This window comes from Lepus europaeus, chromosome 2, assembly GCF_033115175.1.
Source record: "Lepus europaeus isolate LE1 chromosome 2, mLepTim1.pri, whole genome shotgun sequence".
NCBI lineage: Eukaryota > Metazoa > Chordata > Mammalia > Lagomorpha > Leporidae > Lepus > Lepus europaeus.
Genome location: NC_084828.1, coordinates 80,559,268 through 80,581,902, shown reverse-complemented (window position 1 = coordinate 80,581,902; position 22,635 = coordinate 80,559,268). Strand labels below are relative to the sequence as shown.

The 22,635-nt window shown below is 45.6% G+C and overlaps 1 protein-coding gene across 6 annotated transcripts in view; it reads right to left on the bottom strand.

The window, feature by feature from the left end:
• Window positions 1-22,635, bottom strand: part of KALRN (kalirin RhoGEF kinase) — a 737,253-nt gene that overhangs the window by 440,623 nt on the left and 273,995 nt on the right. For all 6 annotated transcript variants that reach the window (XM_062209080.1, XM_062209015.1, XM_062209004.1 and 3 more), the window contains exon 5: window positions 20,186-20,698. In XM_062209080.1, the coding sequence (XP_062065064.1) occupies window positions 20,186-20,698 (513 nt within the window). The remainder of the gene's footprint in view (window positions 1-20,185; window positions 20,699-22,635) is intronic.

Genomic DNA, 22,635 nt, shown 5'->3' with positions numbered 1-22,635 from the left:
TCAGGTGCCAACTTTCTGACCACTGTAGGGTAGCTGGACTCAGATTTGACCCGACATCTATGAACTGTTTGAAGGCATCAGTCAACAACCAACATTGACCAATGATCCTCAAAGGAAGGGAAATACACTATTAAGTATGATAGTCACCTCAGCTTTCTCCCTAAGGGTATTTTCCAGCCTGAGGAATAGAAGAATGGGACTTGAACAGAGACCAGCAATAGTCTTGATAGGTGTAAAAAACAGATGAGAGTTCAGAGTTGGACTTTGGTGCCACGACATTAAAGAAGAGGGAGCTGCAGAGAGGGAGCCCTGGCCAAATCCTAAGCAATGCACACGTAGGACAAGACTGCAGGAACTATGGGAGGCAACAGCTATGGGAAACTGGTATAAATTGAGAGCTGGAAGGAAACTCTAGAGTCCACATTTAAAGGAGGTATGCTGGGAGTTCTAATTCAAGCAATGTGAAGAGACATTGGTGAACACTCTGGACATTCAGTTGGGACCCCAGAAAACCCACACTGTAGAAGAAAAGGCCAAAGCTCCAAAATAAGGGCTATACCCTAGGATGAATGAAAAGATGAAAGTAGACCTATCACAGCAGAGGCTCTCACAGGGCCCAACAGGGTTAATGTAATCTGCTGGGAGTTTCACTGCATCCTAAGATAAAAATTAATAATGTTTATAGAAAGAAAGCTCCATCAAGTGCCTCTATAGTGTCTCATCTATAATATTCAATATCTGATATAAATTAATAGACATATAAAGAGAGACATAAGAAAGTGATAAGTAGTCAACAGAAGCAGACTCAGAGATGGTTCTGACGTGAATCAGCTGACAAGGCCTTCAAAATAACTATTATTAATATCTTTAAGAAAATAGAAGAGAAATGGAAAAATGGATTAAAAGATGGAATACTGCAATGGAGAATAAGAATCTCTACAAAAATTATATGGATATTCTAGAGAAGTAAAATAGAATATATGTATGGAAAACCTTCTTGGTTGTGTCTGATAGCATAATAGATACAGCAGAAAACAGGATTAATGAACATGAAGACAAACAACAGAAAATGGCACACTGATGCATAAGAGAAAAGTAAAAATGAAGTGCAGAACAGAGCAGAAGAGACATGGGACAGCTAAAAGGTGTAGTACAGCTAAACTTTCCATGATGGCTAACATGCTCTGACCTGTGCTGTCCAGCATGGTTGCCATTAGGTATATGTATCTGTTCAACATTTGAAATGTGGCAAGGGCAAGTGAGAAAACTAAGTTTTAAATTGTTTTGTTTTTAATTAATTTAAAATTTAATTAGTCACATGTTGGAAAATATGAATATAATATTATTATTAGAGTCACAGAGGGAAAAAAAAGAGAAAATGGGACAAACTTAGTATATCGGACATTGATTCCATCTCACTGCAACCAATTATGTGTATTTCACTCTCCTTGTAATTTACTGGTTCAGAGATTGGCAGGTCTATTCGGTACAAACCAATAAAATTGAAGGGAGGTTTGCTTGGGGGCTCTCTCTTCTCTCACCTTCCTTAAAAAAAAAAAAAAAAAGCCAAAAGCATTTTATAGTCTTCATTGCTCACATATAAAGAAATGTCAAATTAATGTGCAAATAAGCCACATTTATGTTTAAAATACATTATTTCCAGGGCCGGAGCCGTGGTTCACTTGGTTAATCCTCCGCCCGCGGCACTGGCATCCCATATGGGTGCCGGGTTCTAGTCCTGGTTGCTCCTCTTCCAGCTCAGCTCTCTGCTGTGCCTAGGAAGGCAGTGGAGGATGGCCCAAGTACTTGGGCTCCTGCACCTGCATGGGAGACCAGGAGGAAGTACCTGGCTCCTGGCTTCAGACTGGCGCAGCACCGGCTGTGGTGGCCATTTGGAGGGTGAACCAACAGAAGGAAGACCTTTCTCTCTGTCTCTCTCTCTCATTAACTCTATCTGTCAAATAAATAACTTTAAAAAATACATTATTTCCAAAGTAGGGAGAATGACAGAAAAATGGTCAGAATATTGGCAAGGACATCATTTCTCTTTTGTCTCCTAAGTTGAAGTTATGTCTAAGAGCTCACAAGAGATGCACTATGCTTGGGTTCTTCTTTAAAGACAATTAAGTTTCTAAAAGGAAAGAAGGGGGAGGAAGGAAGGGAAAAAGAAGGGGGGAAAAAGCAAAATCACCTTTGAGAAGCAGTAACAGAACAGCCCTTGTCTAGACTGTTGAGGAACAGTTCTTAGTTTTTTTATTCCATTCTGGGTTTTTTTCCTTTCTTTCTGTGGGTGGGAGGGCAGGTATGGTGGGAACCACCTTCCTTTTACCCCTTCCTCTCTTCCTGCCTCCATCATGGGGTGAAATAATGAAGCTCATTGCTCAGCTACCGCTGGCAGTCAATTCACAACCCTGAGGGTAAACAGCCTTGGGCAAACTGTGAGGCCTCAGCAGAACAGTGAAACAGAAAGATCCTGGGTTCCTGATGAGACAACAGCATTGATTCACCAGTCTTGAAGCTCACATTATCTCTGAAGGTCCTCTTAAATTGTGAAATAATTTAGTTCCTTGATATTTAAACCAGCTTCAGTTCAGTTTTCTGATTGCGGTCAGAAGCATCCTGATAGTCATTCGCTCATATGTTTAGTATATTTAATTCACTTGATTATCCACTATACTCCAGACAATGGATTAAAGACCATAATTTTAAAAATCAAGGTCATAGTCTAGCAAGAGAGATGAATGCATTCAATATTTTGTTAATTTCCACAGAACATAAAAAGAGCTATAAAAGGGGTGTACCATGGCGGACAGTAGAGGGATCTATTTTGGCAGAAGAGGTAGGGAAAAACATGGATGGCTTCCTGAACACCACTTGAAAGGCCACAGGATTTGTCCAGGTGAGGAAGGTACAGAAGCGTATCTTAACAGAAGAAAGTAGCATAAGCAAAGATCTAGAGGCTTAAGCCATCAGCATGAAGTGAGAGGTAGTGAGAAGAGACAATATAGGGAGAGGCCAGGCCATAAAGCAGCGAAGAATGCAAGATAAAGGGATTGGGCTTTTATTCAGCAGCTGTACGGAACCTCTGAAGGGGAGTGGTAACGTAGATTTGCTTTTTTAAAAAATTTTATTTATTTGAAAGTCAGAGTTACACAGAGAGATATGAAGAGAGAGAGAGAGAGAGAGAGAGAGAGAGAATCTTCCATTCCACTGGTTCACTCCTCAAATGACCACAACGGCCAGAGCTGAGCTGATCTGAAGCCAGGAGCCAGAAGCCTCTTCCAGGTCTCCCACGCGGGTGCAGGGGCCCAAGGACTTGGGCCATCTTCCACTGCTTTCCCAGGCCATAGCAGAGAGCTGGATCTGAAGAGGAGTAGCTGGGACTCGAATCGGTGCTCATATGGGATGCTAGTGCTGCAGGCTGGAGGCTTTAGCCCGCTGTGCCACAGTCCTGGCCCCAAGGTAGATTTGCTTTTAATCCTAAATTAGTGTCTACACTGAGATTCTCCTCCACAAATACACAGGCTTTTACCTCATTGCAAAAGTGGCTACAAGCTAGCACTGATCTCCCAAACAAAATCAACTAGCATCGTGTAGATGTCTCAACAATTGATGGTCTCTGCCTCTGCTTACCCCCTCCTCATCTTCTTGAAAATCCTTCAATGTCTGGGTCAAAGAAGATAAGAATGATAATATATGAAAGGTGTGGAACCTAGCATATGATGCATAGCAGATAAGAATGCATGCTAGCTCCTTTCCACTTCTCTTGGGTTCAGACAGAATAAACTGGCAGTCACAGAAAGTAGTTGCTTTCTGATTAGAGAAATCCAGGCTGCAAAACTTCGCACTAAAATCACACACTGTTTTTGACAGATCAGCCACAGATTAGCTCCTCCTGGAGAAGCACATGGTCATGCTGAACCTTAAAAGGCCACTCTTCTTGTTCTTGCCCTCCTCAAGCTAAGTGACATAATGAAAATTCTCACCAAGTGCATTATTAATAAAAATATTTTCAGAATTTAAGAAAGGGTTTTTTGGTGTGTTTTACTTCCAGCCTGTTTGCTTGGATGGGTTGAATTCCCTGCAGCACTGGCAACACTGTTTTTACCCTCCTGTAAGGAAGGAATGGCCATCCAGGAGCCAGCAAGTCAAGCAGATGAGAAACAGGACCCACCAAGCCAGGAGTCAGTCCAGGCAGCCCCAGGATATTGATTCTGAAAGGCCAAATTCTTTCCATCTGAACCACAAATGCTGATAAAATATTTTCAGGAGCAGAATGAGGGAATGTACTTCATCCACTTCCCAAAATGTAGAACTAAAGAAGTCAAACTCTATTTAATCCAAGCTGAGAAAATAGTGCCCAACTTTATCCCAGAGCTAAATTTAGGCATGAACTGAGATCTGGCCCTTGGCAAGTTAATTTAGATGAGTTAATGCTTGTTCCTGGCATACAGGATATACTCAGTAAATGGTAACTATTATTGTTATTGCAAAAATGGAGTGTCTGTTGGATGTTCTCATACAGTCCTCCCACGCATCCTAAAATCAGCTGTGCCAATCACTTGCACATCTGGGAACAAAACTCCACATGAGCTGAGAAGGAGGCAGCCCTCCCTTCAGAGTCCCTCTCTGGGAAGAGGGACATACTATGCAGGAGGGGTCTATGCTGGGTGGGCTTGATTTTGAAGAGCTGAGGAAAAGGGCCCTGCGCTTTCCTTTCCCCCTACTCCCCTCTTCCAATGGCGGCCACAGCAATGAGGTCTGGGCAGATGAGGGGCCATGCAAGGAGCCAAGCATCCAGTAGAAGATGCTTCCAGACCCCAGTTGGCAGAATACACCACACAGAGCTCAGACAGGATTTCCTGAGTGGAGAACTCAATCACTTGTCAAAGCTGTCCATTCCTTTAACAGTCATATTCAGATAACTGAGGTGAATTCCCGTGTTTAGATAATGTCTGTTGACCCACATGGTAGGGTGGAAACCCAACAACCAGATAACACATATGCTTTTAGGAACCAACATCACCACCTCTTTATCTGGCCTGTGATTTAGAAGAGATTAATTTGAGTTTCATTTAGTTATCTATGCTTCTTGTGAAATGTTCTTGGGGTCCCTTCCATTCTCATCCTGCTACCACCACCCCAACATGAAGACTTTGGCATTATCTGGCTCGCCTTCCTCTCCAACATCCAGTTGGTCATCCATTTGTCTTTCCTTGAGTGCCTGCAGGGTTTGATAGCATCCCCTCAGTGTCATCTCATCTACTCTCAGTTGGGTTAGGTAAAAGGACCAGAACTGATTTTCTGCCTCCAAATCACTCTCTTCATTGCAAGAGGGAACTTGCTGACTCAGTTTTCAACAGTGACAGCATCAGGGTAGTGTCCCTTGAAACAAGTTATTCAGCAGTAGGTGGTGCTCTTGGGCCAACTCAGAAAGTTTTGTTCCATCAGGCAAACCAGAGAGGACAGACTGTGTTGTGGTCCACTATTTGTTTGGCATTGACTGTGGGCCTCTGGAAAACAGAGAGTTATGGAAGGCACTGGTCCTGACCTCCAGGAATTTGCAACATAACTGGGGAAATGAGATTTTTGAGCATGTACCTTATACTACTAGAGGGAATAGATCAGGGCCAGCATGAGGCTGGTGGATAAAGGCTGCAGGAAGACACCCAGAGCTCAGAAAGACCTCCTCCAACAGGGTAAAAAGGGAGAGTAGCATTTGAGCCAGGGCTTCAGCTAGTGTGGGGTACTAATAGGCAGTGACAATGGACTAGGCATTCCCAGAGGGAGGGTGTTGGCTTTGCAAAAGATGCGACATAGTACAGTAGAGGGCATCCATAGGGATGGGAGCTCAATGTCCAAATGCAGTCTAAGCCCTTCTGGTTCGTTTCCCTTCCTGAAACCTCACGACAAGGTCAGCGCCCCAGGGAAATCTCTTAGGGCAGGGCAAACACCCTGAAGCAGGGACAGCAAGTCTACCCGATCTGTGTGCAGAAAACCACATTCCCCTTCCCTCTGTGGCAGGGAAGGGCATGTCTTCTCTCACCACATTGTACAGGCACGCGGCAGGGCCTTCGCTATTCCAGAGAAGGCTGCCAAGGAGGGGCTGGAGGTAAGTAAAAGAGCAGGAAGAGCGAAGGATTTTTTGGGGAACATGGAATGGCCTGTATAGGGGCAGAACCCTCCTGGGATTCTAGCTGGAGGCAGATTTCCTCCACAGGAACTAATATGCCTCTGAGTATTTTACTGCAAATTTTCTGACTGCTTCTAAGACAAGACCTCAAGGCTGTGGCTCTGCTTGGAAATGGCTTTGGGAGATCAATGAGACACAGGGATGGGGCCAGAACTAAAGATACTCTTGAACTGGGATCTTATCTAAGAAATAGTGAAACCATGGACTTGAACATCAGTATAGCTCCCTGTGCTTATGCGTGACAAGGCATTTTCTTGTGTTTATGTCGGAGATGGTCTCTCTCCGTGTATCTGTTTGAGAAATCACTATTCACTGGGTAAGTAGACTCTTTGGGTTTCAGAATGACTAACTTCAACTACAAAAAGCCAAGTACAAACATACACAAAATCTCTTTTTCTCACCTGTACAAATGGGACCAAGAGCTGTATCCCCTGTCTTATATTTGAAAAATGGGTCCCAGGAAGGCTGCATTGAAGAGGCACAGCCCACATCAAGTCAAAAATAATCTAAAAGAATGCATGGTTCTTTATGAGCAGAAAGAACATCGTCCTGGAGTTGTCAGAGGGCTATCCTATGGAGGAAGCAAGTGGAGGGGGTAGAGCTGGGCTACTGCTGAAAGCTCCAGGCAAGTTGCAGACGGAGGCCATTCTAACAGTTGGCGATGGGTGGAAGTGACACAGGCTACCTCAAGAAGCTGTGGCCTCCTCAGCCCTGTAAATGCTCAGCAGTCTGTAGCAACACGTATCAGTCAGCGAGGCTGGAAGGGAGGTCTGCCCTGGGTAGAGAATTGAACCAGATCCAAAGACTGCAGGATTCTCAGGTGCTCCTGGTAGGGCTCGAACCATTCATCAGAATCTAGTGGTTCTCGTGGCCCCTGGCTACACAGCAGACTGCTAACCCTGTGCTGTGCTCTGACTCCTGGTAACTGGCAGGGAAGGGACATGACCTCCTGCATACCCCTGGGACAGTCTGAGTTCCAGCCACACTTGTCTGTGGATGTTCCTAGAACCCAGTCTGCACCTTGAGGCTGCTGAGATTGCTCACACTGCCCCCTCTCCCTGTACCCCAACCCTGGCTGAGTGCAGCCCCATTTATGTTCCCAGAGCAATGATCAGTACTTTGTGAACTCACCCATGCAACAGCTATTTGTTTGCTGGTGCACTCTGCTCTAAAAAAGTAAAGCCTCACTCTAGTTCATTGTCTAGTTGCCCTTCCCCAGCTCAGTGCTTAGTACTTATTTAAATGGCTCAACTTCAATCCTGCCTGCCTGGTCCCAAGCTTCCATTTCCTTTTCCCTCTGCCAGCAGCACAAATCGTGTCTAATTCTCAATGACTAGCTCCTACTCAAGATCTCTTCCTGGTTTCTCCAGTCACCAAGCCCCATCCTTACATCCATGCTCTGCTGCCATGAGCCACCCACTGTGTGCTCTGACAGCCTTGTTGTGAATGAGGCTGTACTCCCCCACTTCCCTGCCTGTGCCTCTCCTGCTCCTGACCCTGCTCACCTGCATGGACCAGCTCACATCTCTCTCCACAAACCCACCATGTGTTGAGCATCTACTAGGCTCTGAGCATACCAGATGCTTTATATACATATCTTTTAGTATATATAATAATCCTAAGGCATGTATTAAAATATTTTAGGTAAATAGATATGCTAAGAGATGGTGAATGACCACATGGTGAGTGGCCAAGCTAGGATTCAAACTAAGGTCTCCCTGATGCCAAAAGAAAGTGTTCTTTCTGGAAAAACTGGGTCTTCTGGCCTATGTTCTCTCTCTGACCTCTACAGGAAGCCCAACTACCTCTAGCCAAAAAAGGAAGCAGGAATACAAAAGAGAAACAGAGCTGTAAGTACAGAGGGAAGATGCACAGAATGAGTAGGGCAAAACAGGCAGGATGAGAAACCACAAATAGGAAAGGAAGTAGAAGGAGAATAGGGTAGAAGGTGAAGAAAAGGAGGGAGGGTGGGTTCTTCAAAGTGAAATGCCTGGAAAGAAACCCTGAAAAATGTCCCTCTCAAGTTAGTTGATTTATTTTACTATATAAAAGGGTACTTAAGACATTTCCTCCACTTTCCCTATGGGGTAGAGCTGATGTGTTTTCTTTCTTCCTAGACGACCTGCCTGTGCACAGTGCCTCAAGCCCAGCCCACCCAACTCAGTGGACAGCAGAGACCTTGTTATCTTAACTCATCCAAGTTCTAATCACTGGAGTAGGTTCTATTTCTAAACCATTTTTTTCTTAGACGGTATTAAAAATCGTATCACTGCCAAACCTACACTACCTCTCATGTAATACCTGGCGTGAGAATAGAGAGATGTAGCCCCTAGCACCAAGCAAACAATGAAACAATGCTAATGAATAAATGAACCAGTGGACATTTCTTAGTTTCTACTCTATGCCTGCCTCCCTCTCTCTCTCTTTCTCTCTCTCCCATACACTCCCCCCCCCCTCCCCTGCACACACACACATTTAATCTCTGATCAGACCTTCTTTCCCTAGTTCAGCTAAATTGCTACAGACAAAATCAGTATGACCATCTGGATTCTGAAAAGTACTGTAGTTCCCAGTTCTCTGGGGTCCATTCATATGTAGAGGCCACATAAGCAGACTCTTCATACACACAAATTCACCTTCCAGCCCTCTTGGGAGAACCTTGGCAGGGAGCCAAGCCTCCCATGGCTGCATATCCCCCTTAGCCCTCCCTCCGCTCTGTTCTCCACACCTACACTCCACATGCAGGCTGCTGATCTCAAGACACAAGTGAGGCTGAAAATGCAGGAGCGGGAAGAAAGGAGAGGGAGAAAGGATGTAAGAGGGAGGAAAACAGCTTTGGGAGAAAACACTCACACAGGCAGCCTGCAGAACATTGTGACTCGGATTATTTTTGGAATCTAATGTTTCTAATGTTCAAGGGAGGAAATGAGAAAAAGTAAGTAGAGATTCCCAGGACCAGCAGGCTGGAAATAATTCAGGACACTGTGTTCTATGTCAGAGGGGCGGGATACAGACACACTTCCTTGCCCGGAGCCCAGTCAACAGGAGGTGCAGGGGCTCGGAGGCTTAGGCCCTCAGCAGGCTTGAGAAGCCAGGAACAAGAGGGCACTGGAGCCTCTCTTCAGAAAAAGCAGGAAATTACACGCTACCCAACAATGACCTTGCCCTTCTGGCTGCTCTGAGGGTTACAGCTCTTTGAAGCCTCCCTCTCAACAAGAAGGGCTCAGGTCACTGAATCACACAGAAACTTGGTACAACCCTCTGGAGGCCTGCTCAGTGCATGTCCTTTTACCACATTACAGTAAGGTCAAATGCCTCCAAAGATGGGATGTGTATACTGAACAAACTGGAACACCACCAGCCTCAGGGCAGAGGGTCTACCTTCTGATGCTGCCTACCTGCCTCTATCCAGGCAAAACTCTAAACCTTCCTGAGTTTGAAAGGTGACAGTCATAGGTACACCCCCCCAAACCCCACCTGCCACGTAAAATAGAAGACCCAAATGATGAACCACTGACTGGATGACTTTGGGTGGGTCTCTGCTTAGGGTCAACTTTTTCTATGTGAAAGGAAGGGCTGGACCAGAAAACCTCTAAGGTCATGGGTGTGAGAACACTCTGGAGACTGACATTCAAAAGAGTATTATGTATTGTAATGACTACAAAGGCACTTCACTTTGACAAATGACTTGGCGTTGCACTTACTGTTGGCTCACAGAGCATGGGGTTGGAGGTGTAGGGAAGAGGAGACACAGTAGGCAAGTGTCCAGGGTAGAAGCAGAGGCCACAGAATCTCTCTACAACTAGCTACTCCCCCTCTGCCACAGCCAGTTCTGGTCACTCTAAGAGTGATGGGACTTTGGGTACTGTAATGGGAGTGTTCCAAACTGTTTATACTTTGGAAGCAGAGAGCAGGAAACAGCAGTGGATACTTTGCCCTGCGATAGGGCATCCTGGGGATGTCCTGAAAAGCTAATGTGGCTAACAGGACATGCAAGCCTCAAAAACACAATAAGCACCTAACCCCTGGCACAGTAGCCAGCTGCTTACCATGAGGCCCTTCACCCAGTGCTGTTTTGTATATATTTCCTCATGGTGATTAACATAAAAGCAACAGCATTGGGTGACATAATCTGCTGAGGATATCAAAGTGCATACATGTATGCCATGGATGGATTGTAGTAAGTATTTCTGTCTCCAAGTTTGCAGTGGAATAAACAAACATATTGCTAGCTTCAATGCATGGCCAGAGATGTGCATGGGAGGAGCAATCACCTCCCCTGGGCACCAGGAAGAACCATTTTCCTCTGTGGCTACTTCAAGGCCAGAACACTGTTTCTGCAGAGACCTTTCCCTGTAGAGGCTCCCCCAACCCTGGTCCATCAAGGATGATCCTGCATGTGACCCGCGAGTTCCTCTTTCATGCCTTGCCCAGGGCCACTGCATAGCCTGGTGACCTGAGGGGCTCCCATAAATCCATATTATTATGTCCAACTTCTCTCAAAAATCAATTTCTAATTTTGTTCCATTAGGAATAATTGAAAATGATTTGGGGCAAGAGCATTGAAAGGGAGCACCAGTGACACTATGTGTGGTCTCAGCAGGCACCAGATGACTGAAGAGTAAATCATGAGTGAAACAGCGTAGGCAGGAGGAGGGGAAGCTGACATCAGAGGAGCAGCTCTGCAGGCACCAGGCAGGGTACCTCCACATACATCATCCCATTTAATTCTCAAAGCAACCCAGGGCAGCAGCTTGTTGAGTTCTTTTTTCTTTAAGCAAGAAAACTCAAGAGATTATGGTTTTATATGCTGAGGAAAGTTTCTTATTTTTCATAATCACACGAGGTAATAGTCCTGAAAAGAACCCACTATAGATGTGTGAGGGGAGAATAAGTAGCAAAAAGCAAAAATTACTATGGAATTGTTAAGCTATAAAAGGGCACGGGGCAGGGGGGTGGCCGGCGCTGTGGCACAGCGGGTTAAAGCCCAGGCCTAAAGCGCCAGCATCCCATACGGGCGCTGGTTCTAGTCCCGGCTGCTCCTCTTCTGATCCAGTTCTCTGCTATGGCCTGGGATAGCAGAAGATGGCCCAAGTCTTTGGGACCCTGCACCCACGTGGGAGACCTGGAAGAAGCTCCTGGCTCCTGGCTTCAGATCAGCGCAGCTCCGGCCATTGCGACTATCTGGGGAGTGAACCAGCGGATGGAAGACTTCTCTGTCTCTACCTCTCTCTGTAACTGTCTAATGAAATAAGTAAAAATAAATCTTAAAAAAATAAAATAAAAATTTTAAAAAAAAGGGCATGGAGGCCGGCGCCGTGGCTCACTAAGCTAATCCTCCACCTTGCGGCGCCGGCACACCGGGTTCTAGTCCCGGTCGGGGCACCGATCCTGTCCCGGCTGCCCCTCTTCCAGGCCAGCTCTCTGCTGTGGCCAGGGAGTGCAGTGGAGGATGGCCCAAGTGCTTGGGCCCTGCACCCCATGGGAGACCAGAAGAAGCACCTGGCTCCTGCCATCGGATCAGCGCGGTGCGCCGGCCGCAGCGCGCCTACCGCGGCGGCCATTGGAGGGTGAACCAACGGCAAAAGGAAGACCTTTCTCTCTGTTTCTCACTGTCCACTCTGCCTGTCAAAAATAAAAAAAAAAAGGGCATGGGTATTTAGTATAGCAGGTCTCAAGGGAGAAAGAACAGTAGGCATTTGGATTGGGGTAGGAAGCTTCATCAAGGGACTCTGGAGATTCTGATATGCTTTCTTAGGGATGTATTCTCTATCACCACAACCTACCACTACCATGGCCATGGCCACCCCACTTCTCCTGCTGAAAGATGTTCTCATACAGGGTGAGTATTGTGCATGAGAACAGTGCAGTGTGCAGGCAGAAGGAAAGTCAGAAGAAACTGAGCCAGTCCAAAGTCCATATCTTTGTTTTGTTAGTAACACAACTGGGGGTCAAATCCTAAGCTGTACTCAGCACACCCCCATTTTTAGCAAGGATGTGATACCCAGGGATATGAACAGAATTTCAGTGTGCAAAAATGAATATGCAGGAAGGCATTTAAAAGTTAGGTTCTCCTTTGGAGATGTGGTAAGGGCAGGTGCAGGCAGCCACTGAGGCTATATAGCCTCCTCTGAGCACCTAAAACAAATGAGAGGTTTCCATATTCCCAGGATGCTTTGGTCATGAGGGAGATGAGTGCCAAAGTACCCTGTCAAGTATGGTCATAGAGACCTTGTCTCAGCTGGTTCCCAGACCTGCACTTACTCAGGAAACATATGCAACAGGCAGCATAAACTAGTAATCAGCATGATCCCAACACTGGACGCCCCACTGGGTATCTTTGGGGGTTTTCCCCACATTAATATCCTCCTCCTTTCCAGAAAAGTTTTGGACAAAACCAAAAATGGGCCTCCTGGGTTGACATCAGCATAGGCTTCTTTGTTCAGAAATGAGGTAGGGAAAAGTTTCTCAACCAGCACCAGAGCTCTTCAAAGCACAGCTCCTTCCCCAAAAAAGGCTGGAAAACGGTGGGGCACCCCCAGATCTGAAGGCAGGTGGTGTGGCAGTGTTTTTCTGGTGCCTTGCATGACATCAGCATATAGAAGACATCATGAGGACTCTACTGCTGTCATTAGATGTCCAGGATAGGATTTCTACAGGGTGAGAGAGCTCAACTTTTTGATGTCAAGGTCCCTTCTAGCTCTACCATTTGAAGATGGTGCCCAAGGCACCTGGGAAGAAGACGGTTGTGGGAAGGATCCTCCATTGAGCAGCACTCACCCTTCCTGTTGCCAAAGGCACATGAGCTGTGTCTATCTGAGGACCTTCAATAACACACATGGACCTCCAGTGGGGAAGAGGCCCTTCCCTTCTCCTTGGTAAAGGGCTGTGGTTACAGGGCAGACACCTTTGTCACACAGGATACATTGTTTCTGGGGAGGGGGCACTATGAAACAAGGCTGCAGAGAGCTGTGATCTGCACCCAGCCAATGAGTGACCAGCCCCTGTTCTGTGAACATGGTAGAGGACAGGACCATTACTTATAGACCAGAGGGCACAGGGCCATGCGTTACTGAAATCACCTCTGAGTTACCCAGAGAAATCACCAAAGAAATTGCTCATCAAGGCTCCTCTGCCACTCCTGAGTTGCAGTGTCCTCACTTCTTAAAAACTCCCTAAGCACAGGGGCTGTGCCTAGCATGGTGCAAGGTACACACTAGAAATTTAATAAACAAGAGATTATGCAAAGGGAAGTGAGGCCACGTTTGGAGGTGTGGAAAGTCTGTTACAGTGATCATGGTGATAGTCTTGCAGGTGAATGCCCATGTCCAAACTCATCAGATTGTGTACAGTAAATATGTGAAATTTATTATGTACCAGTTTTACTTCAATGTCCACTTTAAAAATTAAAAGAAAGGTAGTAAATAAATAGGCATTTACGCATCCCCCTCCGTTATTAGATGGCAAGCTGCTGTAGAGCAGAATTTCTGTATTATTCATCTTTATTGAAGTGATTATCTGGGCTCATGACAGCTACTCAACATTCATTATTAAATGAATGGGTGACTTGCTTTATGAATGACCTGTGGAACACAGTCCCCCATCCCTCGCAGTTCAATTAGGGAGAACATGGCTCCCTTCTCACCTCCTCCACGACGGGGAATGCAGGGGTCACCACAGGGGTCAGGGTAAGGTGGTGAGAGGTGGTGTCATTCCCCAAGGTCAGCTGCTTAATGGGGAACACCAACTCATTTTTCAAATTCTGGGGATCAAGCTGCCACCCCACAGGACTGGAGGGGACATTATGCACTCACCCCTTTTACAAAAATAGAAGCCAAGTGATCACCAGACTCCCCTGATTGCCATGAGCTTCCCAGTTCTGGAATTAGAGGTCTCAGCCGACAAGCCTCCCACCAGAAAGGAGGCTGAGACACGGCTCACGCAGCAACTATTTCCTCACACCCTTGCTTAGATGTGGATCTGCACACCAACCCTTATTCTAAACCATCACCCTCCTGACCCTCTTCTAAAAACACCAAATAAGTCAAAGGCTGAGGCTCTTAGTGCTGCACAGATATTTTAAATTAATCTTGAAGCAACTTAAAAGGCCTGTTTTCCTCTCTGCCCCACACTGCAGCAGCTGGGTTGAGGCTTTTCACCACTGACTCAATATCAAACTATTCTGGGGCTGCCCTCTTCCACTCACCCTTCTCGTCCCCACTGTCTTGTTATAATATTCCCTCCCTCTCTTCCCCATCCCTCACACACACGTGCATGCACACAAAACACACAAGTACATGCATACACATGTGCACTTCTTTTTTAAGCATGAGCACACCGAAGAACAGAGATTCTGAAGTAGGAATCCGTGGATAGACTTCAGGGATCATGCACTTTGTAGGGAGAGAAAGCCTGCCTTTATTTTCCCCCACCTCCAACAAAAATAGAGCATGCCCATTCATGTGAACAGAGGCAATAGACTACATTAGTGTTAGCAGTGCCATTACATTTGGCATCAGTGGAAACATGCATTTTCAAGTATGTCTTCAAGTATCATTTATACTCATCATGATTAAAATTATGGTAGTTATTAGACTTCAAGTAGATCTCAGTATTTAACATGTTAAGAAATATATAACTTCTACTTTTAGAAAATGTAATAACTGTCAATAATTGTTTTCCAAGCCTATGTATATTTTTTGTACACTTATAAATTTTATTTTGAGAAGATGTCTATAGGTTTCACTAGACAAAGGGTTCACAGCACAGAAAAGTTAAGAGCTCCTGCTGTAGAGTGAGCATTGGAAGATGGGATTCAAGATCTTCTGTAGGGTCATTAGGGTGTGGCCAGGGAGCTTACGGGCTCACCGGGATTCTTAGTGGTATTGTGAGGCAGGTCCCAGGAGCAGATGGACAAGCAGGCTATTGGATAAGAGTTTGGGTGGCCTTTGGAGACAGACTACAATACTGGCTTTGTCTAAGCAGCAGTATGACCTTGGGTAAGCCACTTCACCTGAGTTCACTCAGCTATAAAACAGGAACACTGACGTGCTATACGATTCTTGTGAGCATGAATGAGCAGCAGCAATTTAACGCCCAGTTAAATAGAACCTGACTGGCTACAGAAGGGCAGCTTTCCCTGCCTCAGGACCTCGGGCTATAGAACACTGTTTCATTTTGTAGACAGGCACTCTGTGTGCCCTATACAGGAGTCCTACATCCTTGGGTGTCAGGGATACCATGAAATGTTCTAAATCTTAAATCATGACTACACAGATCTAGGAGCCTTGTCTCTGTTCTTGTCCTTGGCTCATGGAAATAGGTCCCCCAGGCCAGGCCACATTTTATGGAAGATTCCATATCCCATAGCACAAAGGACCCCAGGTTAAAAAGGAGGTGTTCCAAACCTTCCCAACACTGGCCACAGGAGCCAAAGTGCCCGTCTCTGGCTTCACAAAGTGGCTGGCAGCTGACTTGGTAACTCACGACTTGGTGAGTGGGGCAGGGATCTGTTATTCAAGTTTCCCCTCCCAGAGTAGGCCAGGCTAGGGTCAGACCAGGCTGGCAGGCCACTGGGCCAAGCACCCCGAGCAAAGTCAAGGAACCCCTTTTACATATCTTTTACAAAAACCTGCTTAAACAACATTCAGTCGTCGAAAGGGACATACATTCTTTATAAACTACATATATTCATTTTCTTTTGACTATAAAAGATTAGAAAATGGAAATTTTTTTTTTTAGTTATGTGAATGGGAGCAATTTATTCAATCCATCTATCTAGTTGGTGGCTTCATTTGTGTAAATGAGGATAATAATATTTACTTATTGAGCTACTTTGAACATTAAACGAGTTAATATATATATATATATTTTTAACTTTTATTTAATGACTATAAATTTCCATTGTACAGCTTATGGATTACAATGGCTTCTCCCTCCCATAACTTCCCTCCCACCCACAACCCTCCCCTCTCCCGCTCCCTCTCCCCTTCCATTTGCATCAAGATTCATTTTCAATTCTCTTTATATACAGAAGATCAATTTAGTATAAAGATTTCAACGGTTTGCACCCACATAGAAACACAAAGTGAAACATACTGTTTGAGTACTAGTTATAGCATTAAATCAAAATGTACAGCACATTAAGGACAGAGATCCCACATGAGGAGCAAGTGCACAGTAGCTCCTGTTGTTGACCCAACAAGTTGACACTCTAGTTTATGGCGCCAGTAACCACCCTAGGCTGTCGTCATGATCAGCTCTTGTCCTGACTCTAGATGTACCTTGTAATACTTTATCCTTTTTAGTATTTGTTGTTGTTGTTGTTGTTCTAGTACTAGTGGTTAACTCTGTAATTAACACACAATTATTCTTAGGTGTTTAAATTTTAACTGAAAAGTGATGCCTGTTAAATTTAAGAGTGGAAAAAGAGAGGGAGGAGATGTACAATTTGGGACATGCTCAATCGGACTTGCCGCAAATGGTGGAGTTAGAAATGTGCCAGGGGATTCCAACACAATCCCATCAAGGTGGCATGTACCAATGCCATCTCACTAGTCCAAATGATCAATTTCAGCTCACAATTGATGGCTCTGATAGGTCTAAGAGTCAAAGGGATCACACAAACAAGACAAGTGTCTGCTAATACTAACTGATAGAATCAAAAAGGGAGATAAGGATCCAACATGGGAAGCGGGATACACAGCAGACTCATAGAATGGCAGACGTTGTAAACAACACTCTGGCCTCAGAATCAGCCCTTAAGGCATTCGGATCTGGCGGAAGAGCCCATGAGAGTATTGTAGGCATGGAAAGCCAAGATATCATGGAAAAAAAAAAGACCTAAATGAAAGATCTCTGTGAGTGAGATCCCAGTGGAAAGAACGAGGCCATCAAAGAAGGAGGTACCTTTCTCCAAAGGGAGGAAAGAACTTCCACTTTGACTATGACCCTATCGGAATAAGATCAAAGTCAGCGAACTCTAAAGGCTTCCATAGCCCTGGCAACTCATGACTAGAGTCTAGGGAGATTACTGACACCATGAACAGGAGTGTCAAATTGTTAAGTAAGCAACAGAAGTCAGTGTGTACTTACACCCCATGTGGAATCTGTCCTTAATGTGTTGTCTAATGTGAAGTGATGCTATAACTAGTACTGAAACAGTATTTTTATACTTTGTGTTTCTGTGTGGGTACAAACTGATGAGGTCTTTACTAATTATATACTGAATCGATATTCTGTATATAAAGATAATTGGAAATGAAAAAAAAACAACCTGGTGTTAAATTGGAAATGGCATAGAAAATTAATTAATTTTAAAAAAATATTATGTAGGATCTCTGTCTTTAATGTGCTGTACACTGTTATTTAATGCTGTAGCTAGTACTCCAATGGTAGTTTTTTCACTTTGTGTTGCTATATGGGGCAAACTGTTGAAATCTTTACCTAATATATACTAAACTGATCTTCTGTATATAAAGAGAATTGAAAATGAATCTTGATGTGATTGGAAGGGGAGAGGGAGCGGGAAAGGGGAGGGTTGTGGGCGGGAGGGAAGTTTTGGGAGGGGGGAAGCCATTGTAACCCATAAGCTGTACTTTGGAAATTTATATTCATTAAATAAAAGTTTAATAAAAATCAATCAATCAATAAAATAAATTTAAAAAAAAAAAGAAAATGGAAAATTTATACGGAAAACCTAACCATAAGCCTAGCTCCTAGAAATCAAAAGTATTAGCATTGGGGCCAGTGCTGGCATCTCATATGGGTGCCAGTTCATGTCCTGGCTGCTCCTCTTCCAATCCAGCTCTCCACTTATGGCCTGGGAAAGTAGTGGAATATGGCCCAAGTGTTTGGGCCCCTGCATTCATGTGGGAGACCCAGAAAAAGCTCCTAGCTCCTGGCTTTGGATCAGTCCAGCAATGGCCATTGTGGCCAATGGGTAGTGAACCAGCAGATGGAAGACATTTCTCTTTGTCTCTCCCACTCTATAGCTCTGCCTCTCAAAAATATAAATAAAACCTTAAAAAGAAATAAAAAGTATTAGCACCGAGGTAATTCTCTTCCAATTACACATAAACTGAGATCATAATTAAAGAGAGATTTTACTGTTTTTAAATAAATTCTTTTTAAAAAGACATTTATAGCTGGCGCCGTGGCTCAACAGGCTAATCCTCCGCCTAGCGGTGCCAGCACACCGGGTTCTAGTCCCGGTCGGGGCGCCAGATTCTGTCCCGGTTGCCCCTCTTCCAGGCCAGCTCTCTGCTGTGGCCAGGGAGTGCAGTGGAGGATGGCCCAAGTGCTTGGGCCCTGCACCCCATGGGAGACCAGGAGAGGCACCTGGCACCTGGCTCCTGCCTTCGGATCAGCGTGGTGCACTGGCTACAGTGCGCCGGCCGCGCCGGCCATTGGAGGGTGAACCAACGGCAAAGGAAGACCTTTCTCTCTGTCTCTCTCTCTCACTGTCCACTCTGCCTGTCAAAAAAAAAAAAAAAAAAAGACATTTATTTGAAAGGCAGAGTTGAGAGAGAGAGAGGAGAGAGTGAGAGAGGGAGAGATGGTCCATTGTCTGGTTCACTCCCTAGATGGCCACATGGCCTGGGCTGAGCCAGGCCAAAGCCAGGACCCAGGAGCTTCTTCTGGGTTTCCCACATGAGTGCAGGGGCCCAAGGACTTAGACCATCTTTTGCTGCTTTCCCAGGTGCATTAGGACAGAGTTACAGCAGAAGTGGGGCAGTCAGCTCTTGAACTGGTGCCCATATGGGATGCCGGCACTGCAGGCAGTGGTTTAACCCACTGTGCCACAGTGTGAGACCTGAGAGTTTTTAATCTCAACTTCATCACTTAAAACCTAGCTATGTCTTCAGCATGAGCTCTTAAATGGCACAGAATCATTATATCAGACACTGCTTGTAAAATGTACAGTTATTGGGAGATGACATGGCATTCTCAGGGATAGCATTTGTATTTAAATATGTAAATTATATTCAGAAAACTGATAGGAGAATCTGCTTTACTTTTCTTAAAGTGCATATAATAGCAAACTCTATTCTTTCTCCTCTTCAGCTTGAAAAGCATCCAAAGAAGATACTTTTGTGTCAGCAAAAAGACACCACATATCAGGGGTTTTAATTTTTCACTATCATTCTCACTTTTCCCTGATAAGGTGAAAGCTTTCAAAATTCACCATCAGAAAAATGGTGCTTTACTCAAGAAAGTGCCCAGCAGCTGAGGAGAAATCTCCAGGAAGAAGTGGTGCAGCAAAAAAAAAAAAAAAAAAAAAAAAAAAAGTCCAGACTTAGAAAAATGGGACTCAGATGTGAGCCCTGCCATTGTAGATCCAAGATCAGGAGCATCAGTTTCCCTGAATGTCAAGAGAGACACCCCCACCTTTTAAGGGTAGAAGAAAGCTAAGTAAGACTCTACATGTGAAAATGCTTTGTCAATAGTAATGTGCATTGCAGGGCAATAATTAATCATTAATGTGCTAGTGGCTGCTAATGGCATTTGTTTTTGTTGTTAGCTGGCTTGAGCTACTCATTGCAGGCACTTAAACGCACAATGCCCAAGACTGGCGTCAAGCATGGACTATAGGGCAAGGTCGCACTTACTAGCTTGCCAAGTTATTGAACTTGTCAGTTTCTTCACCTGTAAAATGGACTAATGAGTTCAATTACCTCTTAGGATTTGTAAGAAGATTCAAATGAGCTAATTCACACTCAATGCTTAGAACAATGCCTAACACATAACAAATACATAAGAATATATCAGAATGTAACTACATAAGAATAAGATTTAAAAACAGTCATCAGCCAAATGTAAGAATGAAATAAAATTGTACTCGTTAAAACTAGTGGGCACATAAGAAACTTTTTTCAAAGAAAGTACTATCGGCATTATTCAGAAAGCTGGATTAGCAACCTCTATCAGTTTGCTCATAAAGCCATGCCCCCCGGGTCACCCCAGCTCGGGTGTGGCCTGCTGTCTTCCTACCTTCTCAGCATCCTGCTCGAAGAGCCGCAGCTGGAAGCACTGGTCCAGCTTGAGCTTGCGCACATGCCACATCTGGTGCAGGTGCTGCCGGGTGGAGTGCAGCTTGTCCAGGAGGCTGGTGATCTTGGGCACCAGGCTCTGGAAGTCAGCGCTGCCTGGGATGCAGTTGCGCCCTGAGAAGCCATCACTGCAGCGAATGCACTGCAGTAGCCTCTGCCCCTCCCGGTCCAGCTCCTCCACAGGGGCCTTGAGCACCTTCTTCTTGAGCTGTGTGTGCTCGTCGATGAGCCGCCGAGAGCCCTCCACATCCACGGGGAACTCCTTCCGGGCCAGCATCTCCTGCAGGTCCTCAAGGCGCGAGAGCAGGTGCACAGCACTGTTGAAGAACTCCTCCAGGGAGAGCCGCAGCTCAATCCACTCCTCATGGTTGTAGTCCAGGGAACCATCAAACTCCTCTGTCAACTGGGAAGGGTCCACCAGCTTGGTGAGGCCCTCCACGGACACCATGCTCGTCTGGAAAGGGCAGACAGAGAGAGGGAGAGTCAGTGAAGGTGGCGGGGGAGGAGAGAAGGGCAGAAACAGGAAGGAGGCCAGGAGGCAGGGAAGGCAAGAGACCGGGACAAGATAAGTCCACATGATAATGAACTCAGCCTGCCTAGCAAAGGGTGAGTGGGAGACCACAGGCCTCATGAGCCAGGAGTCACCAATCAGCCAGGCGCAGCAGCTTTAAGAGAATGCAGACTGCTTCAACAAGCGTCTCCACCTGCCTACCACTTACCATCTAAGGAAAGACTGCTTTTATCACTTCTCTGCCTTTTGACTAAAATCAAAGTGAAGGAAAGACTGCGTTTGTGTCCCTGATCCCTGACCTTCCCTCTTCCCTAACCCAGGTCCACCACAACAGGGCTCTAGATGCCAGAAGCAGAAGCTGGGAGGAATACTGACCAAGTGCCTGGAAGGCCGTTCTCCATAGCTGTAAAACCCAGGCCCACGGGCCCAAGTACCATGGCTGCATTAGGCACTGTAGGTCGATACTTGGGCAGCTAGGATTTCTTTGTCTGCTTGCCTCAAGCTGAGCCAGCTCCAGCCCAGCTCTGAGACTCTCCCTGCTGGCAGATGCTCTTGTGTGATATGGAGAACTGAACCAGAGCCAGGCAATAGGGAAACTGGGCTTTCTATTTTCTCAGTGAGGCCTATACAATCTCCTGGAGGCAGAGTTGAGTGAGAAGTATTGACTTCAGGAAGCAGACTATGCCTGGCAACTGGGGATGCCCATGACCCTGCCAGTATCTCAACAAGCAGCTTTTCCTTTCCATGGGACTTAGGCTTCTCCACTGTCTCCTAAAGGAGAGGCTATCCAAGAAATATCTGATTTGGGTCTCAGCCCTACTTACTAATTATGTGACCTGTCTAAGGTCTTAGAACTTCAATATCCTCCTCTATATGACAGAGATCATAGTACTGTTCTCCTAGTGCTTGCTGGGATCAAGTGTGTCAATGCATATTAAAGCACATAGGGTGCTAGCACTGAGTGCATGCTCAGTCCCTAGCAGAGCTCACCATAATGATCTGAAAGCTGCATCATTACTTGAACCCTTAAAATCAGTTTGTCTGTCTTGCTACTTTTTGATCATCTCCTCTTTTCCTTCTTTCTTGTACCACCCCCACCCCCACCCCTGCCCCAAGATGCAAGAAAAAAAGGAGCTGGTGGCATGGGAAGAGAAGTGGTTCTCAAACTTTCTCAAACTTGACTGCTCCTTAGAACCCCCTGGGGAGTTTGCAAACAAAAACTCATCCCTAAAAATTCTGCTTTAATTGGCCTGGGCTAGAGCTTGGGCCTGGGCTGGTTTAAAAGCTCTCCAGGAAATTCTAATGTGCAGCCAGTTACAAAGCCCTGCACATCTCGATCCTTGCCACTTGGGCCAGCAGCACTGGCATCACCCAGGAGCAGAACTGATGCCCCACTCTAGCCCTACATGAGTCAGAATCTGCACTTACAGGGGCCCACATTGTTAAGTTGTTGTCTGCAGCACCATCATCCATTGGGTACTGGTTCTGATGTAGGCAGGCATATAGGACAAAACTGATTAGATTTGTGAGCTGGAAGACCCGTCTTCACCACGGCCCCTGTGATCTCATGCCCCTACCTGGCCACACCTGTGCGCCCACCTGCCAATAAGACTAATTAACCACTCCCCTTTGGAAGTGGATTAAAGGCCTGAAACATGGTGAGCCCAGCCCTTTTCACCCTTTTTCGCCATTATGGACCCTGGTTGGCCTGCGCCTTCGGGCCACCCACGCTCTCTGCCTTCACTTCGCTGCCCATGATAAACTGTTAATAGCTGCTCAAAATCAAACACTTGCTGCACATGGCTTTTGGACTGCTTTCTGCTTGGTATGGATTCCAAGTTAATTTCCAGACTTTCCCTTCCCCTTAGATTAGATTGATG